This window comes from Molothrus aeneus, chromosome 2, assembly GCF_037042795.1.
Source record: "Molothrus aeneus isolate 106 chromosome 2, BPBGC_Maene_1.0, whole genome shotgun sequence".
NCBI classification, from domain to species: domain Eukaryota; kingdom Metazoa; phylum Chordata; class Aves; order Passeriformes; family Icteridae; genus Molothrus; species Molothrus aeneus.
In genome coordinates this window covers 30288519-30307389 of record NC_089647.1, presented here as the reverse complement: position 1 = coordinate 30307389, position 18871 = coordinate 30288519, and the positions used below count along the sequence as shown (strand labels likewise).

The 18871-nt window shown below is 44.5% G+C and overlaps 1 protein-coding gene across 1 annotated transcript in view; it reads right to left on the bottom strand.

Moving 5' to 3' along the window:
• MYO7A (myosin VIIA) overlaps positions 1–18871 on the bottom strand; it is a 79542-nt gene that overhangs the window by 4348 nt on the left and 56323 nt on the right. Inside the window, exons 27-44 of the mRNA XM_066572293.1 lie at positions 17539–17628; positions 16198–16325; positions 15538–15664; positions 11557–11676; positions 10677–10850; positions 9276–9503; positions 8683–8853; positions 7565–7682; positions 7160–7286; positions 6876–7045; positions 6589–6779; positions 5930–6054; positions 5043–5200; positions 4405–4558; positions 4133–4288; positions 3674–3779; positions 1861–1974; positions 701–788 (exon numbers count right to left, since the gene is read on the bottom strand). Coding sequence (XP_066428390.1) covers positions 701–788; positions 1861–1974; positions 3674–3779; positions 4133–4288; positions 4405–4558; positions 5043–5200; positions 5930–6054; positions 6589–6779; positions 6876–7045; positions 7160–7286; positions 7565–7682; positions 8683–8853; positions 9276–9503; positions 10677–10850; positions 11557–11676; positions 15538–15664; positions 16198–16325; positions 17539–17628 — 2545 coding nt within the window. The remainder of the gene's footprint in view (positions 1–700; positions 789–1860; positions 1975–3673; positions 3780–4132; positions 4289–4404; positions 4559–5042; positions 5201–5929; positions 6055–6588; positions 6780–6875; positions 7046–7159; positions 7287–7564; positions 7683–8682; positions 8854–9275; positions 9504–10676; positions 10851–11556; positions 11677–15537; positions 15665–16197; positions 16326–17538; positions 17629–18871) is intronic.

The window sequence follows — 18871 nt, the reverse complement described above, 5'->3', positions numbered from 1 at the left end:
CAGGGGCATTCACCAGGCCAACTGGGCTCTGACTTTGCAGAACAAACCACGTCACTGTCATGCAAGGCTTTAATAAGGTGGGAAAAGTGTCTGGGTTCACTTGCACAACTGTAATTCATTGATAGCACCCATGCCTAACACAGGACAGAGGAGTTGTACCCTGGAGGCACCTGTGTCTTACAGCCACTGGTAAATTCAGCAGAGCTGCAGCCAGTTCCACTTTGGATGTGGTCAGTGAGGTGACATGAATCTCATCACTGAAACCTTCCTGCAGGCACTGCCTGGAGAGATGGTCTCAAGCAGGTGCTTCTCACAGGGGCCAGGAAGAGCCTTGGAGCAGAGGTTTTACTGCTCCTGGATGGATCACCTCCCAGGTGATGTCCCCAGGGATGGTGCAGAGAGCACCACTCCCATCAGTGTGGCCCAACAGATCACAGGATCACAGAATCACTGAGGTTGGAAAAGACCTATAAGACTGAGTCCAACCATTAACCTAACACTGCCAGGAGCACCATGAAGCCATGTCCCTAAGCACCACACCTACATTTTTTTGAACACTAGAGGACAGCGATTCCACCACTGCTGTGAACAGCCTGTTCCAATACTTGTGGCAGACTATGTGGTCAATCTCGTTTGAAAGGGATGGAGGGCAGTAGGAAGGCTGTGTGTGACCCATGCTGGGAAAAAAAATCATCATTACCATCTTTTGCTGGTCTTGCTTTCTTTATCCAGTCTGTCAGGTGTCTCACAAAGTCAAAGAAGAAATCTCCCTCCGGGACACTGATGACCTGAGGGACACAGCACACAGTCACAAAGGCTGAGCAAGTAAGTCATACAGTAGGATCACAGAATATCCTGAGTTGGAAGAGACCCAGAAAGATCATCAAAGTCCATCTTCTGGCCCTGCATAGGATATCTTTAAGAATCACACCATGTGCCTGAGAGCATTGTACAAATACTCCTTGAACTCCATTAGGCTTGGTGCCATGACCACCTCTCTGGGGAGCCTGCTCCAGTGCCAAACCACCCTTTGTGTGAAGAACCTTTTCCTAGTATCCAACCTAAATGTTCCCTGACACAGCTTCACGCCATTCCCTTGAGTCCCATCACTGATCACCCCAGAGAAGAGATCAGATCTCTTCCCCTCACGAGGAAGTTGCAGACTGCAATGAGGTCTCCTCTCAGTCTCCTCTTCTCCAGGCTGAACAAGGCAAGTGACCTCAGCTGCTCCTCACACACCTTCCCCTCAAGGACCTTCACCATTGTAATAGCCCTCTCTAACAGCTTTATTTTCTTCTTATATTGAGGTGCCCCAAACAAGTGGCAGGACTCCACAGGCAGGGTTGGCCATTGCCCAGCCCATCTCCTGTGGTTGTGCTCACTGCTTTGCACTTCTTACACTGATGTGTTATGAACTGCTGATGTGAGAAAGCCAATGCCAGCACCTTGCTTCAGGCTCTGTCTCTAATTTCACCACTTACTCCTTATTGCAACTTGTTTCACTACAACCCTTCTTTTCCCTTCCTGATGACTATCTCCATAGATTTCTCCCAGTTGCTAGAGGCAGCTTTAAGCTGCACATTTTTCTTACTTAGTCCTTTCTTATAAACCCAACTCAGGAACAGGCTAGGAGAGCTTTGCCTGTCTGTGCTTTAAGTCCTTTGGGGTGACTGCTGTAAGTCAGGGCTGTGGGACTGCAAACCTCACCTGCATCAGGTCAGATCTGACTTAGGAATGCCACACAGCTTGCAGAGAAATGCTTCTCACCACATGGCTCTGGCTCCAGCAATGTGTACCTACTGGCAAGCAGGTTGTCCTGGGTAACTCAGGGCTACCTCAGCCCCTGGGTGGGTCACTCACCTTGTCGGAGATTTTGACAAAGAGGCTGAAGCCCTCAGAGGACTTCAGGAGCAGCCTGTTGGAGATGTTCTGGCAGAAGTCCTTGGCTTTCGTGCTGGATTCCACTTCAAATGCCTACAAAGAGAGGAAGATCACCACTGCCTTCTAAGGGTTAATTTCCACTTTTTGCTCTCTTTGAGGACCTCCAGGTGCACATGCACAAAGGAGTTTAGATGTCCACAAAGGGGTTTAGATGCCCACCACCAGTGAAATCAGTGACACTGTGGACTGGGACTCTGGGCATTGAAGGGATGTCTGCAGAAGCTCTGTCATGCTACTGCTGTACCACTGCGCTTTGTGATGCTGTATCTATATTCTGTGCTGGCTTATCAAGAGCTCCCCATGCAATGCAAGAGATTTTTCTGATCTAACAGTGAAGTGTCAGAACTATTGGCTTGAGGAAAGAGGGGTGGGAAAGACAGAGTGAGAGATCTCCAGGCTGATTTGTCCTGTCTCTCCAGTGATGATGAGGAAGTCAGATGCCTGGCTTAGACTAGGTCTAAGCCAGATGCCTGGTTTCTAGATAGCTGAATAGAGGGGAAATGATTCCTGTTTTATGGATATCTAAAGCATGGGATGTTTAAAGGTCTGTCCCATTTTATGCACATTCCAATTCTGGTTTTGCCTTTTGAGCTGTGCTCAGCATTTACATTGCCTCAGTTCTGCTCTGCCCACTTAATGAGATTCAGCTCATAACAGTTCAAGGAACTTAAGCTTCTGACCACCACTGAACCACCAAACTACCAGGACCCACGTTCCGCATCCCACAAGAGTCTGATTTGGGGTTCAGCGCTGCTAATGCTCAGCACCCCACCAGTGCAGATGTATGTTGTACTGGAATGATGCCACTCTCTCCACCTGGTGACTTCCATGGCCAAACAGATCACAGCAAACCCATCCAAGTTTAGAAATCCCCACATCCTCCTCCTATTGGCTCTCACACAGATGCATGTGTATGAAGTAGTGTCATGCTCAGTGCTGGTCATGCAGGAAAAAATATTCAAAGTGATGAGAAACCCCAAGAGTTCCCTCAGCTCTCCTTTACAGATAAACAAGGGCACTCCCAGCTGCTGCAGAGGAATCATCCTTTTCCTTCCATTGGTGTGGATTGTTTTACAAATAAACCCACTTGGAAATACAGAAATTTAGTTGTACCTAGGGGTATGAGGGAAGAGAGAGATGTGAGCCTCATAGGAAGACCAACCAGTAGGTGAGACAGCAGTATCTGCAAGGACATGCCTATCTGCTCTGGCATCAATATGACCAGCTGCCTTACCAGCATGTAAGATGCTTAGTGAGAGCTTCCTGAGTGCAGGTATCATTTCTGTGTCATCTCAGGTCAGAGGGGATAATTTCAGTCACCTACTTGCCAGTGCTGCCATATTCTGCTCATTTCCCAAGGGGGCCCATCATGGTACCCCTTTGGGTATTGTTGGGTGGGCAATATCTGTTGGTTATACTCCAAATAACTGAGAGCCAAGGCCTGTGAGCTACTGTGAGTGAATGGATAAGCCCATCCAGTTTCCCTCTTTCTGCACTCATACTCTAAAGCCTCCAGTGAACACCAGCAAAGCACCCATGTCTTGAAAAACACAGCTCACAACAAATCTGAGTAGACAAGGATGGATCTTCCTTGTTACACTTTGGCCCAGAGGCTTCTGGAAAGGCTGAGCTTTTCTGAATCAGAACCAATATTAGCCTCTTCTGAGATTTTTGAGAATAAGAAAGTTGACAACCATCCTGACAGAAAAGAATTTCCTTCTCCCCCATTTACCTCATCAGTGTCATCAGGGAAGTAAACCTTGTGGAAAATTTGGGTCGTTTTGTGTTGAATGGCTTCCACTTCTACCAGATGGGGTGGGTATTTTCTGGATCCGTTCCTGCAAAACAGGAGGTGGCAAGTGTCACAGCATCATCATAGCAAGAATCCTTTTTAAATCTTCCCCTTTTAATGCATATCCTTTTGAGTAACTTCAGCCATTTTCTTAATATTATTTTTCTTCCAAAAAAGAAGAAAGTAACTGAAATGGATCTGGATGAAGTTGATTAATTTCTATTTTTCTGCACTGCTTATCAGAAACCCAACGTCCCTTTTAATCAGTTTGGTGGAACAGAGAGAGGCTGTGAGCTTTCACTGTGCCCCCAGACACCAAAGTATCTCCCAGTTGTATTTTTTCACACATATTTGGAAGTTGTGGTACAGTCAGGACTAGGAGGTCTTTCAGTGCCATACCTCAAGGCTTTCTGGAGTCTCTGGATGCAGTCTGCTGCCAAGGGGTGATGTTTCCGGGATTGCAGGAACCTCTGGACATGGGGCAGGAGGATGTTACTCGGAGGGAAAAGGCCTGTACACAACCACAACAGCTCCCAGCCTTTCTCTTCACTGTATCTGCACAAGAAGAGACCCAGGAGGAAAAGAAAATCACTCGTGGCACGGACACTTCAGATCTGCTTTGCCCAACACAGTCTAGTACATTTGGGCCAAGTGGAACAAAGAGCTCTTACTTGATGTGGTTGTCTGTGAGCTGCTTGAGGGTCTGGCAGTAGATTTCATCCTTTAGGGGTTCGGCTTTCAAGGCACCTTCAAATATTTGGTCTGTCAGCTCATTGACTGAGCGGGTCCTTTTGGATGGGTAGTCACCCATATATTTCAGCACAGGTGGGAGGTAGGAGTTAAGGATGAGCTAATTGGGATATTTGGTGAAGGCCCTCTGTTGATGATGTTGTTAAAGACATCCTACACATGACTAAAGAAGTGGCTGCAAAGGAATATATTCAGCATCAAACTCTTTCCCCAAGGCCATGTGGACTGATGAGGGCTGTGGCCATCCATAGCAGGTGCATTTGGAAGAGAGTCAGCTGAACCAAGACAGAACAGTGTCAGTGTGTGTGGACCAGCAGGACTCAATAACTGGTCTCTGAATCCTCACTGATTAAGAAGTAGACATGCGTCAGATTTCAAGGATGCTTAAGGTACAGATTTGTGGCGCAGACCCATTTCCAAGCCTGTGGCATGGTCCCACAGCCCTTAAGAGGAACCTCAAACCTTTCTTTGGGCTTTGCTTGGAGCCCTAAAGAGCCAGTTCAGCTCTTTGCCTGTCAGACCTGTTGCCCAAGGGGACTCCCAAGCAGAGGAAGGATATCAATAAAGGCCATACAGGCTTCTTGGGACAGCTCCTCACTGCCCAGGATCTTCTTCAGCAGTGGCTGTTTGATGGGCTCGCGGGTGTAACACCACAGCTTGTCCTTTCCACGGCTCTTGGTGATCATGACCCGGCTGAGGGTGTGTTTTGGAGGTGGTCTGGTGGCAAATACAAAGCAAGAGATGGAGAGATTACAGGGATAATAGGAACAGCTTATGGCCAATGTTTCACCTAGGACGGCTGCTCACAGCACCTGGCTAATGAACTCTTACATCAAAAGGGACATCACGATTTAGCAAGTATCCAGGTCAAGCTCCGCTCAAAGAGAACCACTTGTACTCTCCTGTGGCTCAGAAGAGTCTCTTGTAGACCCTACTCCATTAATGACACCACAATCACCTACCCCACCCCTAAAAGCTTCTAGCCACAGGAAGGATGATGGCAATGAATGGTCAGGCAGCCACACTGAAAGAATATCACCTAGCAGTATAAGCCTGACAAGGGGAAGACATCTCAGAGGATCTGATCTGCCTGTTTGGATTGCCAGCCCATCCAAACAGAAGTGGGAGCTTTGGTCAGCTGCATTCAGCAGTGGTGCACATTTAAATTTTTGAAGCTGAGATGAAAATGCCTATATAGCCTTAAGAACATCCTCCCATGTAATATTAAATTTCAAATTGCTACACCTCTGCTGAGAAGAAATCCTTTATAAAACCTTGTCTGTGGAAAACCTGCAGCTCAAATGCCATGACCTAAACCACAGGTCGCAGTTGTACAAAGTCACACAATGGGGTATTCAGAGTTTTTCCCAGTAGGAAAATTTTCCTGATTCCCAAGTTACCTGCAGATGGACTCCTATAATTTTTGAGAATGGCTAAAAAAATCACCTAAAATAATCGTAGGAAAATTCCTCCAAGGTGTATGGCTTTACTCTTTCTTCACTGTCTGAAACTGCCATCTGAGAGGTTCTGATAACATCTTGTCGTTGGTCAGGGGTCATTGTGACCAGGGCCTGTGGGATGAAAAACTCTCTGTTACCTGGTATCTGATGTATTCAAAGAGAGGAAGCAGATACAAAACAAGAACAGTGAAAATGAGAATATTCCATCAATTCCTGTTAACAGTCAGTTAGAACTGTGCAGTTGTCATTTCTCTGTACCATTCTCAGTCACTGATGCAAGGAATAACAAGTATTTCCATAGCGTTGATCACTTCCTAAGGAAGAAAATGTGCTCTGGAACCTACAGCTCCACATGTGAATGTAGCAGTTCCCTCCAACCACAAACACACCTTTAAGCAGCCAGGCCAGCTGAAAGGATTTAGCACAATTCATGGACATTCCAAGTCACAAATTTGTGGTGTCCTAAGTGCCAAGATAAGAAGAAAGGCTGAGATCACTTCTGCCTTGGACAACTTGTCACCTCTCTCATCCTCTTTGGTTTCTGCCTTACGTTCAGGTAGACTTGGGCCAGATCTAAGCAGTCCATGAAGGCTTTGACTTCCCTGGACATTGTACCAAGGTGTGCAATTCCGTAAGACTGCTTACCACGATCTCCAACGGAGGCATGGTAACGGTAGGCAAGACATAGACGGAATCAGTTGGGAAATCCCCTCTCTGCTTGGTCCGTTCATTGAACCCATTAGCCCACCCCGAGTTCATCACTTGTTCTCCTGTGTCCTGGTCCAGAACTATCAGGTCTCCTTTAAGGAAGCTGAGGAACCCAGATTCTTCTCCCACTGCAAAAAACCCAACCATTGGTTAGAACTGGTTTTTTTTTTTTCCAAATTCCTCAGGAATATTATGTTTACCACTGAGCTGGGCTATTTACTTGCCTGGATTTGGGTTGTCTTGGAGAGTGACCACATACTTGGATCGTTTCCTTAGTCCTTCAAGGAAGGCCACCACCAGGTCCCGGATATCCTCTGCATTGTTGGAGGTGAAAGTGTATTCATCACCTTTAATGGTGGCCAGGGTGAAACTCTGCCCTTGTAGCTTTCCTCCTCTGGGATGTATTTTTATAGGAGACAAAAACATGAAACATAATGAAATCCAGAGGCAAAACCTGAAAAAAGACTGATCTATGGTGAAATTGCCAGCGCAGTCTATTCCTCCTTACCTGCTGCTTGACACAGCTGTGATCTCTGGGAAAGAGAGCTCTAAGAGAACCTGCTCCTGTTCATCCACAAAGTACACCCCTGTCCAGTTGACAGCTACAATCACATCATTTTTAGGCAGGCTTGGCCCTGGGGTTAAGACAAGACACTCAATCAGCTCATGAAGGGTCTTAGGATACAGAAAATGTTTCAAAGGAGGATGCAATGATCAAAAAGCTCTGTGTTTTTTAAGGGAGAGAAATAGTGGCAGACCCAAAGCCTGAGCCATTGCTAATCAGGATGCAACAAAAAATAATGTGTCCAAAAAGACCAGCTGGATGGTCCCCTTCTTGTCTCTGGAATCCCCATCTCTCCTTCCTTTTGCTTTAGAGCATCTTGTGCTCTGGGGATGTGCTCTACTGACTCACCTGAGAATTTGAAGGCTTCATAAAACCGAGAAAACAGCAAAGGCCACTTGAAACGTGCAAAATCCACTACTTCTTCCTTGACCTTTTTTGGGTCTGCCCTCTTCTGAGTATAAATTCCCTACAGAAAAAAGCAAACCACAATGAACATGAAGCAAAACACAGTTATATCCAGGAAGAGAGCAAGGAAAAATCAATCCATGTAACCTGAAGATCTTGGAACAAATATTAATGGAGGTCTCAGTGGGGCTAAGGGCCAAACTACTACAGGAACAAGTGACAGTTTGGTCAAAGTCCTGGCCTTCAGTTCCCACTTTATGGAATAATTTGACTTGGAGAAACCTGGGAAAGCATTTGGAGTGACCAGTCTCAGTGAGGTTTGTCTCACTAGACTGTGGGTTTCCCTAAAGTAAGTGTTTGCTTTTCAGCTTGACATTCCTATAGCTGGAAGCAGACACTCATCCCTTAAGCCTCTTATTTAGGGCATCCTTTAGACACCTGACACTTCTGTACAAAGCTGACAGGCTGACGGGGGATGTGCAGGATCCAAGTGAATCCCTGTGTCTCCACTGACAGTTAAGTTGAGGTGAGACTCCCTATGCACATGGAGCTGTTTACATAGTAGGGATCCTGATCTGAAGCTGGCTCCTGATGTTAAATGAATGCCATGCTCATGCCAGGAACATCACCCCTCATGAGTGGTCATGAGTACTGGGTAATGAGTTATGGGAAGTGTTGTCGTGTGAGAGTGTCACAAATGTTCTAATTGAAGCCAGGGAGGTTTTATACAATACTTGGCACAATAAAGCCCTGACATTACCCAGAGACATGAACCACCTCTGTAATACCACCAGTAACACCACAGTCTTGTGTAACAGGAATGTCACCCCAGAGATGGTGTTTTGCATCTCACAGTAAATCTTTTGAGGATGTCTTTTGTCAGATCTTGCATAAAAAACAGTGCTAAAGCTGAATATGGCTAGTACAAGCCCTGCCCTTTCTCACAGTTTTACCTTCAGGCCAGGCTAAGAGCTGAGCTATGATGTCTAGCACATGTTTAAAAGGCAAATGAAGTTATTGAAACATGACGTGGTCCTCGACAGGTGATCTATTGTCCTCACCTTTTTATGTGCAGCTATAATGAGCTGAGCCCATTTTTCCACTGTTTTTGAAGCTGTGATCTCTCTGTCTGGAATGTAGGATGGAATTAGATTTAGCAGCCTTTCCAGTACCATTTCTGACCCATAGTCCACATAGTACTGCTGGGAAGCCAGTTCTGCCAGATCTTCCTCCTGTGGGAGCCAAATAAATCAAGTTAATGCTGTCACCAAGTCATCACAACATCCATCCTCCACCACTCAAGAAGCATGTGGTGGAGGTTGGGTGTACTACATAATTGTGTGGGGATGCTTCTTTTGGCAGAACTTCACCTTTTGCACCTTTTTGCACATCTAAAGTTCAGGACATTGACCACTGAAAGCTATGATTAAGCCTTACCATGTTCATTGTTAAGAATGCTCATGCAGCACATGGAAGCTTCCAAGCCCAGTCAAGAGGATCTGACTACTGTAGCTCCTGTTTTCCAAGTGAGTACCATAATGCCCAAGCTAATGGGTGTTCAGGGAGGAATATTTATCATCCCCTTCATGGTAACCTATTTCACCACCTCAAAGATACTTGTTGGACCAGACTGGGAGCTGCTGAGGTCGCATACCTTGTCACACCGGTACTCCCCAAACTTCACCCCTCGCACGATCTGTTGGTAGATGAGATTGGTGGCCACGTTGTCCTCACTGGGGTTGTGCCAGGGGGTGAAGATCTCCTTCCTGAAGAAGAGCCGCCACGGTGCGTTGCGCTCCTGCGCTCCCTGCTCCTTGGCATACTGCTCGCACTGGGACACAGCATCCATCACGTGGTCATTGCCACTCCCCAGCGAGGACACCTAGGCAGGGCAGAGAGAAATGTGCCATTCACCTGAACAAATGCAGACTGTTTTAGGTATAGAGATCTATTTTTGAGTTGCTCAGACTACCTTTATAATCAAAATAATAAAAATAATCAATGGTTCTATGTCATCTAGCCAGCCAAGTCCTGAAGCATGGCTGGGTGAGCCATTCCATTTTGAGCTCCAGCTTCCCATCCAGACTGAAAGAAGAGCATCAACATGATTCAGCAAAGCCAATGGTCCCATTTTAAACTATTGTTGATTCATACTGTGCTTTGAAATGTGCTGTTTCAAAGTCATGGACTTGGATCCAACCTAGCTAAGCATCAGAAAAACCCAGAATAAAAGAGCCTGTCCTGTTACAGAAATTTACATGTCTCCTCACTGAGGTCTGCCATGAAGCCCCCAAAGCACTACATCTTAGACTTAGCATCCTTTGCTGAATGTCTCCTCACAAAAGATGAAGAATACAGAGTGTAAACCATTTTCTTTCCCACCTAGAGGCAGAGGTGGCCACGTCTGTAAGTGAGAATATACTTCATCCTCTTATACAGCAGCTCTTGGTATACTTGAGTTTCATTGACTTGCAGCTGTTGTCTCATCTGATGAAGCTTTACCCCTCTCATTTATGCTCACCTTTATTTTAACAGAGTTTCTGAGAAATATGTATTTTCAGGTCAAATAAAGCAGGTTAAATGCCAATGCAGGCACGGCAGTTTGGATTTTATCTCATTACAGAAGCTTAATTTCAACTGTTAGCTTTCCAATTAAATTTAATTGGCTCCCTTGCATAAAAATCCAGGTAGGATGTTTTACTGGAAAGTCATCTCTAATAAGCTTAACTGAGAGTAAGAGAATAGCATCACATAAGCTTGTAGGAGGAAAGGAATTTCTGAAGGTTTATGATCCACCAGACTAGTCAGCACAGGTGCATCTTTGAATGGGTTTCTCTGTGCATTTTCCTGTTAAATTCTGAATATCTCCAAGGATATTCAGAGGAGAGAGATTTTCCTACAACCCAGCTGCAGAGTTTGACTACTCTTTTTGTGAAAATTATGCTGACACTTGCACTGTAGAAATAATCCCACTGCCTTCTGGAAGTTATGTGACAGCAAGAAGAATCTCCTCCTTCTTTCCGAGAACTATTCAGGAACAGAAGCTAAGATGTACCTTGTCAAAAAGTGCAATGTAGAGCGAAAAGCCAAATCGGTCCTTCAGGCTGATTTTGTCAGCCAAAGAATTACAGAGCTCTTTAGCAGTTGTTGCAGAGTCTGTCAACAGTGTCTTTGTTGTGCCATCCATAAACGTGACAGGTAGCATGATCGGTTTCTTGGACTTGGTTGCCTAAAGGATCAAAGTCAAACTTTATAATGTTACGTGTATTTCAATACTATTTACCTGCATACTCCTCCACCCCACTCTGGTAACCACTTACTAATTCCTGATCCCACTGACTGGCTGCTTTTCAGTGCTACCACACCATATTTGTCAACAGGATAATGTACAGTCAGCCAGTGGAAGCACTTGGAAGTCACAGATATTTTATTTACATTCAGTCATCAAGGTGCCTAATCCAGAAAATAAAAGCATGCTTGAGAATGTTCATGGACACCGGAACACAGCTGTATATGCTTGCAGACCAGTTTAGAAAGTGGGCAAATTTGCACAAACTGCCTGTTCCAGCTATAATTATCCCCAAACAAGCCCCAGGGACCACTCATGGGAGGCAGTTTGCCTGCAGCCACTTTCATCTGGAAGATAGTTTTTTGAACACACAGGGGCTTGCTCTGTGCCAGCTGGACTCAATGCCAACAGCACACTTTTAATTTACAAATACTGATGCAGCCAAAAGGATTGATCTTCAACATACTCTGGAGCACATCCAGGATGTACAGGGAATGCAATATGTTGAAATTTCATGAAAATTGTTGACAGAAATAGGCATTCTGCTGTCCCACATTCTGTCCTGACAGAGACGTGGTTCTTGTGACAGTGGAAGACTTAAACCCTAAGCTCCAGTTCCCTGGGGAGGACATGGAGGGGCTCATACCTGCAGCTCCAGCCAACTGGGTGGCTGTGTCCTTGTCCCGTTGGCAAACGTCCTCCTCAGCCTCTCTTCACAATAGGGAGCATAACCTGGGGGGCCTCCGTTGATAAAGTTCCTTAAATACTGTTGGCAGAAGGGAACACATTGTTTAGACCTTCGGCTTAAGAGGCCAAGCATTTGCAAAAAGTAATGTTTCATCAGAGAAAAGCCCTCTGTGACTAATGACAGTGATACCACTCAGGCTTGGATGCTCCTGCATCACATCACTGGAAGCTGAGAGGCAGTAGGACAGTCTGCACCCCTGCCTTGTTCTTCTAATGTGCATTTCTGGCCTCACAGGAGATAAGATACCAGACCAGATAGACCTTTGATTGAAGCCAGAGCAGAAGCTCTTCTGTTCCTGCTATTGCTGCCAGTCATTTCTATCTTTGTATTTTAAAGATGTGTTATAAAATGTTATTGAATGTTGGCCAAAAAGATGGGAGCAAATGAAAAAATATGTGTAAGTAATGATTCCAGAGGATTGTAAGTGAATGCTACTCAGAACATTTAACTGACAGCACAAAAGATCCTTCACAGTGACATTAACAGATATCTCTCTAGTCAGATATCTCTCTAGTCTAGATTTCAAATAGCATTTTGGCCTAAAACAGAATTTGAAGCACTTTAATGTATGTTAAAAATATAACCACATTATTGTAGAGAAAATTAAATCCAGTGATTTCCACAATATGAAAGATAACACACTTAAAAATTTTACACAAACACCTTGGCCAAAATGTTAGCAAAGACTAATAAATCTGTAAACCAATTTTTTCTGAGAGACTTTGTAGAAAGATAAGAGTTCTCTGAATGATAACACACAGCCATTCCTTCAGAAACACAGACTGCTTTGTAACACTGTCAGCCATAAATAACATGGCCAGAGAGACAGATATCTCTGTCAATCCTAACTTACAGAGACACTATGAAGTACCTACGTAACACAGGTAGGTTATAGGGATGAGATCTGTTGAGAGTTCTTTGCAGATTGAGGAGTTCTTGCTAGACAATGGCCATATTCAGCTGATGCACAATCCAGCCTGCTTGTAATAATGGACAATGGACACGTTCACAAACAATGAATAATAGACATATTCAGAAATGGGGTCAGTATATCCTTGAAGAAGATACAAGAAGAGTCATCAGGACTCAGCAAGTTTGTCAGCATGCTTGGGAAAGTAAGAAAAAAGTGAATCATGGGTGGGCCAGACTACCACAGCAAAACGCGCGAAAAATTAGGTGATCCAATCAGCATTCTATTTTAGATGCGTGAACAGCTAGGATTAACCAATCATGTATTAGCTAGAGATGCATGGACAGTAGAGATTTATTATAAATATAGTCTTTTTAGGCATAATAAATTTGGCTTCGCTGGATCATAATGGTTATGGTGTGATGTCCCTGAACCTCCGCACCCCGCAGAGATCTGCTGCAAATGATTGTAAATGGTTGATGCAATGTCAAAGTGTAGGTTTAATTATGCTATTGCTAATAATGAACTATGCAATTACATATTTTTTCACATTCCTACTCCCTTGTGACTGAACCTTCCCACCTAGACCCACTGTTAGTTGAAAGAAAGGTGCAAAGAACAGGAGTGGCCCATATTTAACACATGATGCGCTAAAGGTGGGATCCAAAGCATAACTTGAATATTTGGGAGCTGGAATACATATTGAAGATCTGCCTCATTATCAGTGAAATCCTTCTCAAAATGTTCAGTTCTAATTGATACTTTTGAACGACAGAATCATAGAAGGAAATGGATGCCATGCAGAGGGACTTGGACATGCCTAAGAGCTGGGCCTGCGTGAACCACATGAAGTTCAACAAGGACAAGAGCAATTTCCTGCGCCTGGGCTAGGGCAATCCCAAACACAAACGCAGGCTGGGCAGAGAATGGATTGAGACTAATCCTGGGGAGAAGGACTTGAGGGTATTTATGGGCAAGAAGTTCAACATGACCTATCAGTGAGCACTCACAGCTCAGAAAGCCAAATATGTCCTGGGCTGCATCACCAGCAGTGTGGGCAGCAGGGCGAAATTCTGCCCCCTACTCTGCCCTAACCAGATCCCACCTGGAGTGCTGCATCCAACTCTGGAGCCCCCAACACAAGAAAGATGTTGAGCTGTTGGAGCAAGTCTGGAGGAGGCCACTAAGATGCTCAGAGGGCTGGAGCACCTCTGCTATAGAGACAGGTTGAGAGAGTTGGAGTTGCTCAGCCTGGAGAAGAGAAGGCTCCAGGGAGACTTTAGAGCACCTTCCAGAACTTGGAGGGGCTACAAGAGGGGCTACAAGAGCTGGAGAGGGACTTTTGATAAAGGAATGGAAGGACAGGACAAGGGGAAGTTACTTTAAACCAAAAGAGGGCAGGTTTAGATTGGGCATAAGGAAGAAATTATTTGCTATGAGAGTGGGGTAAGGCACTGGAACAGGTTGTCCAGAAAAATTGTGTCTGCCTCATCCCAGGCCAGGCTGAATGGAACTCTAAGCAATCTGGTCTAGTGGAAGGAACGCCCTCTTGGCATCAGGATTTAACTAGATGACTTATAAATATCCCTTCCAGCCCAAACCATTCTATGCTTCTGTGATTCTATGATCCTGTGGTTGTATGATTCTATGTCTGAGTCTCCAGAACTACTTACACATTTCTGACAAGTCCTTCACTATCCTAAAGAAATCTTCTATTATTTAAGATTTAAACCAACACAACTTCCTGCACCATACTTCTCAGATCTCATTTCCACACATGATTTAATTTCCTGTGACTTTGCCAGTGATTTATCTTCTTTATTAGATTTCACACTGACAAGGCCTGGGGATGAAGGAGGCATTTCTATTCTTGGCTTCAGCTCTTTCAGTGCTGAACACCCAGTACCTAATCTGATATCTATGGAAATTAATGGAACATCTTTATTTCCAGTCAGGCACTGGAACAAATTGTCCAGGGAAGTGGTGGAATCATCATCCCTGGAAGTATAAAAAAAAAATGCAGATACGGCACCTGTGGACATGCTTTAGTGGTAGGCTTGGCAGTGGTTGGATTGGCAGTGGTTGGACTTGATCTTAGACGTCTTTTCCAACCCAAACAATTCCATGACTCTAACTAATTTGGAAAGCAGACTGTTCAAATCTAGGCAACAGAACTTCACCCAGAAAAGAGAAAAAGAAAATCCTTAAGAACAACCTGATTTTCTAAAGTGTCAGCCACTTGGCATCTCCCACTGACTTCAGTCCTGCTGATCCACAGAGCTGCTGAAGATGGGTTACATGTCATCTCATGTGGCTGTTTGGAATTGGATGTTCTCAATATGACACATGATGGGGAACATAGCATCATTCAGAGAGCACCTTTGCAAATATACTTCCATGTAAATTAAGTCCTTCCCTTTCTATGTGCATTGTTTTAGTATAAATTTATATTTTTAATTGGCTGTGCTCTATTCCTTGCCACTTATGGTAGAGTAGATGCCCGAGGTCATACTGTCAAAGCCAGTAAATGCTGAATGCACAGACCCTTGCATTCAAGAAACAGAGGAGAAATGTGGGCTATTCTGGTTGTGTGAATTCCACTTGCAGGCTCCCACAAACAAATTTCCTAACAGAAGTCACTTAATCACATCTTCACATATCTACATGCAGGAGACATCAGTTAATTTGGTTGTCTACATTACCTTTAGAGTCACAGGAAAGAGACAGTCACTTCTCAGGAGTGACTCATCTGATTGACATTAGACATTGAACTTGGGATCATAAACAGTTTCCTTAGGAACTCTCTCATCTTCATTTCTGGCAAAGACTGGGATTCCCTCTACTGTGAAGCCCAAGAGAAAAGCTGGTCCCATGAGTGGACAAGAAAATGTATACCAATACATTTGATAATTCATTAGACAATACCAATACACAGATAATTCATTAGACAAATGTCATCTACAATTTACCTTCACAAACTTCTCAGAAGGAGCAAAACAACCCACACAAAGGGACATCAGTATCCACCCCCTAGCATGGCTGCTTTTGGATGGGTTCTGAGTCAGCTGCTTGCAGATTTGACAGTAGATTTCATCCCTACAATAGGAATAAAAAAATAATTAAAAGTTAAACAATAAAAACGAGGAATTATTTAACACTAACTTCTATTAATAAACATAAACACATAAATTGGCTAAACCAGAGATGAGCAAGTGCCCTTCATTTGACACTTTCCGATTTCTGAATGCTTCATTTAGCAGCTGAAATGAGTTTGAGTTTTTCATTAGCAGACCATTAAAAATATTCACATAAACAAAAGAGATACAACAGTCAAATGGAAAACAGAGTAGTGAGGAACAAGAGTGGGCATTTAAAAGAACAATCCAGTGTCATTAGGACTTTCAGAAATGTTTGAATCTGTTTGCATGGTCTTCCCACTGGGCCTGATACAGGCAGTAAGGAACATGATCCAGCCTAGCCTGCATTATACAACATAACCATAAAAATAATGAAACGAGAGCTTTGTAAAGCTGCAGATAATATCAAACTTGTTTGAATAGCTCAAGAAAAGCTCAAGGAAGAAGGAATGGAAAGAATGGCATGTTCATGCCTTTATTTTGATGTCTAACCTTAAGGCTGGCCTGAGGATGCCATTACCAATAATGAAATGGAGCTTCTCCAGGTTCGAAGTGGGTCGGTCTTCAAGCATGCTATTACCCTGCAGCGTAGACTCACCATCATGAAGTCTCTTTGTCACCTGCCAACCAAACATATTGGTCTCTTTCAGGACAGCCAGTCACTGTGGGCCCCCCCACCCCCATCCCAAGTGTGTGGTGCTCCCCCAGGAGGACTCCTCCACCAGCCAGGAGGGCTCTCAGAAGTCCTTTGATCTAGGATTTTAAAGGGAATTGGAGGGTTTGACTGCATTGGCTTTAATCATGGATGGATGAAATTAAAAATGGTCCTGTCTAGTTACGCTTCCACCTGCTTGGTCCTATCCCAGGGTTTCTACAATGGCACCCCCTTGCATCCCTGCTCTGAGCTGGTCCTGCTGCTGGGAGAGGGCCACCAAGCATCTTTGGAATAAACCATCTAATTGCCAAGAAGGACCTGTCCCTTTATTCTAATCATATTAAAATAATCATCAATGTTTTCACTGGCAAAATGGACCCATTTCCCATGCTAATGGTGCAGCTGAAACTGCATAAGCATGGTGCTGTCTGTGAAAACAAGGATGGCATTTGTCTGCCATCTGCCTCACCGTCTCACCTAGTCAACCCCATCTCCATTTAGAGAGATGGACATTTCTAGAGCATCTTCAGAGCCAATTAGGGTGAGCTGGATTGGGCCCTGTTTCTCCCCACTGACCCCTAAGGTTATATCTCACAGAGCAATCTTCATGCTCTCAAGAAGCTGTAGCCAGGTAAGATGGTGCCTGCTCTGGAAATGGGCAGTCTATCAATTGTTTCCATCACCCCCACCTGAAAGATTTATCATTCCTCAATCTTTTGAGATAGCACTTCTCAAAAGCTCTCAGCCTGGGGTAACTGCTCCCATGGGGAGTTTTGTCCCTGGCCCTGGAGTGGAGCAGAGTGCTGTTGGAGACCCCATCTCTGCTATCTACAGGCAGGAAACTAAAAGCAGGGATAACAATCAGACCATCACAGAGTGGTGAGAGGTATCAGCAGCTGGATGAAGGGCTGTGAAAGAGGGGAGGGAAGGTGCTGGATGGATGGAGAACAGGAGCCGAGGGGAGGCCGGCGCGAGGAGCAGAATGACCCAAGGAGACACGGGAAGCCAACCTTTCCCCTTAAACACTCCTTAAATCTTTCAGGCAGAGAGACAGGTAGCGCCAAACCCAGAGGAGGGCTGGTTCTATGTTGTCTAGGGAAAAGCAGAAGAGAGTCAGAGAGGGCTGCAGACAATCCAACGGCACTTGTGCTGCCAGGCGGCCAAGCGTCTCCCCTCACCTCCTCCGTCAGTTTGGATTTCTTCTTGAGCGTTAAGGAGACCAGTTTGTGCCGCACACTGTTCTTCTTGTGCCCATCAACATGAGTACTCTGCAAAGCAATAGGAGGGGATGCAAAGTGGTGAGATGCAAGCCCTGAATAGGTGCTCTCTCTGCCTCCCCTGGGCTCCTGCAAAAGACCATTAATCCTGAGCAGAGACTGAGATGCGTCAGAGGCCACTGGGAACCAGAAGTCTGGACCCATATTCCTGAGCCTCTGGATAACCCAGGGCTGGCTCTGAATTTTGTAAATACTCTCTAATCAGTAAGTGTCCCTCAGATCAAAATTATATATTGGGAACATATGAAAAAAGGTTTGTTGAATACATGGCTGATTTGTGCTGAGCCCAGGTCCATCCAGTTCTGCTGTATGACAGTGGAAATGAGATGAGCAAGACCACTCTCTGAGACAAGCCATTTGCACAGCAGGTTTTTAGCTGGAAGTCATCTAGCCAGGGATTCATGGACAGGTAGTCCACACACTGTGGTTTTATAACTTTTAACCAGTCCTGTGCTCTGTCAGGTTTCCCAGAAGGACACCTTTAATGTGGGACAGCTCTAGGCACTGACTATATGTCATCAAATTACTTGCTGGCTTTCTGCTTTTATAGCAAACTTTTAGGCCCAGTTAACCTCTACCCATTTAAACAGCTTTGAAAAGACCACAATTTCACACCTAAGTGACACTTTAAGTCCTGTGGCTGTGATGGTTTATATCCATTATAAACATGAGCTGGTGCTGTAAACCTGGATTTGCATATCATTTTGCTCAGGCATCTTTTTGTACTGTGAAGAAATGATTTAACCACAGTCAAAAAGGACAGCTTAAATTTCCTTCTCTTCTGTACTACCTGATAACTCAGTTGGCCAAAATACAACTTTTTCTAATAAACAAGCAAGAAGCTATGGGCAGAAGAAATGAAAGGTCATTCTTGGTGTATATTTTTACAGAATTATGATACTGAGGCTACTCTCATCAGGTAATTCACTAGAAGTGCTGAATGGTATCGTCATTTTAAGAACAAGGGATTTGTTAATTTACCTCTGCAAATACTACAGCGACTTGTCAAGAAAACTTCTTGAAAATTGAACAGTGGCATCCAGAAGATGCCAATAGCAGATTATATCTCATCCCGTTGAATAAAGCAATTGCCAAAGATGAAAATGTATCAGCACTGTGGACATTGATCTCTCCAGAATAATGTTTTGTCTGGGAAGGATACTAAGATGAAGTCCTCCAGTGACATCCAGAAGGCACTCAGGATGCAATAGGGATTTGGTTTTTTAAAAAAATT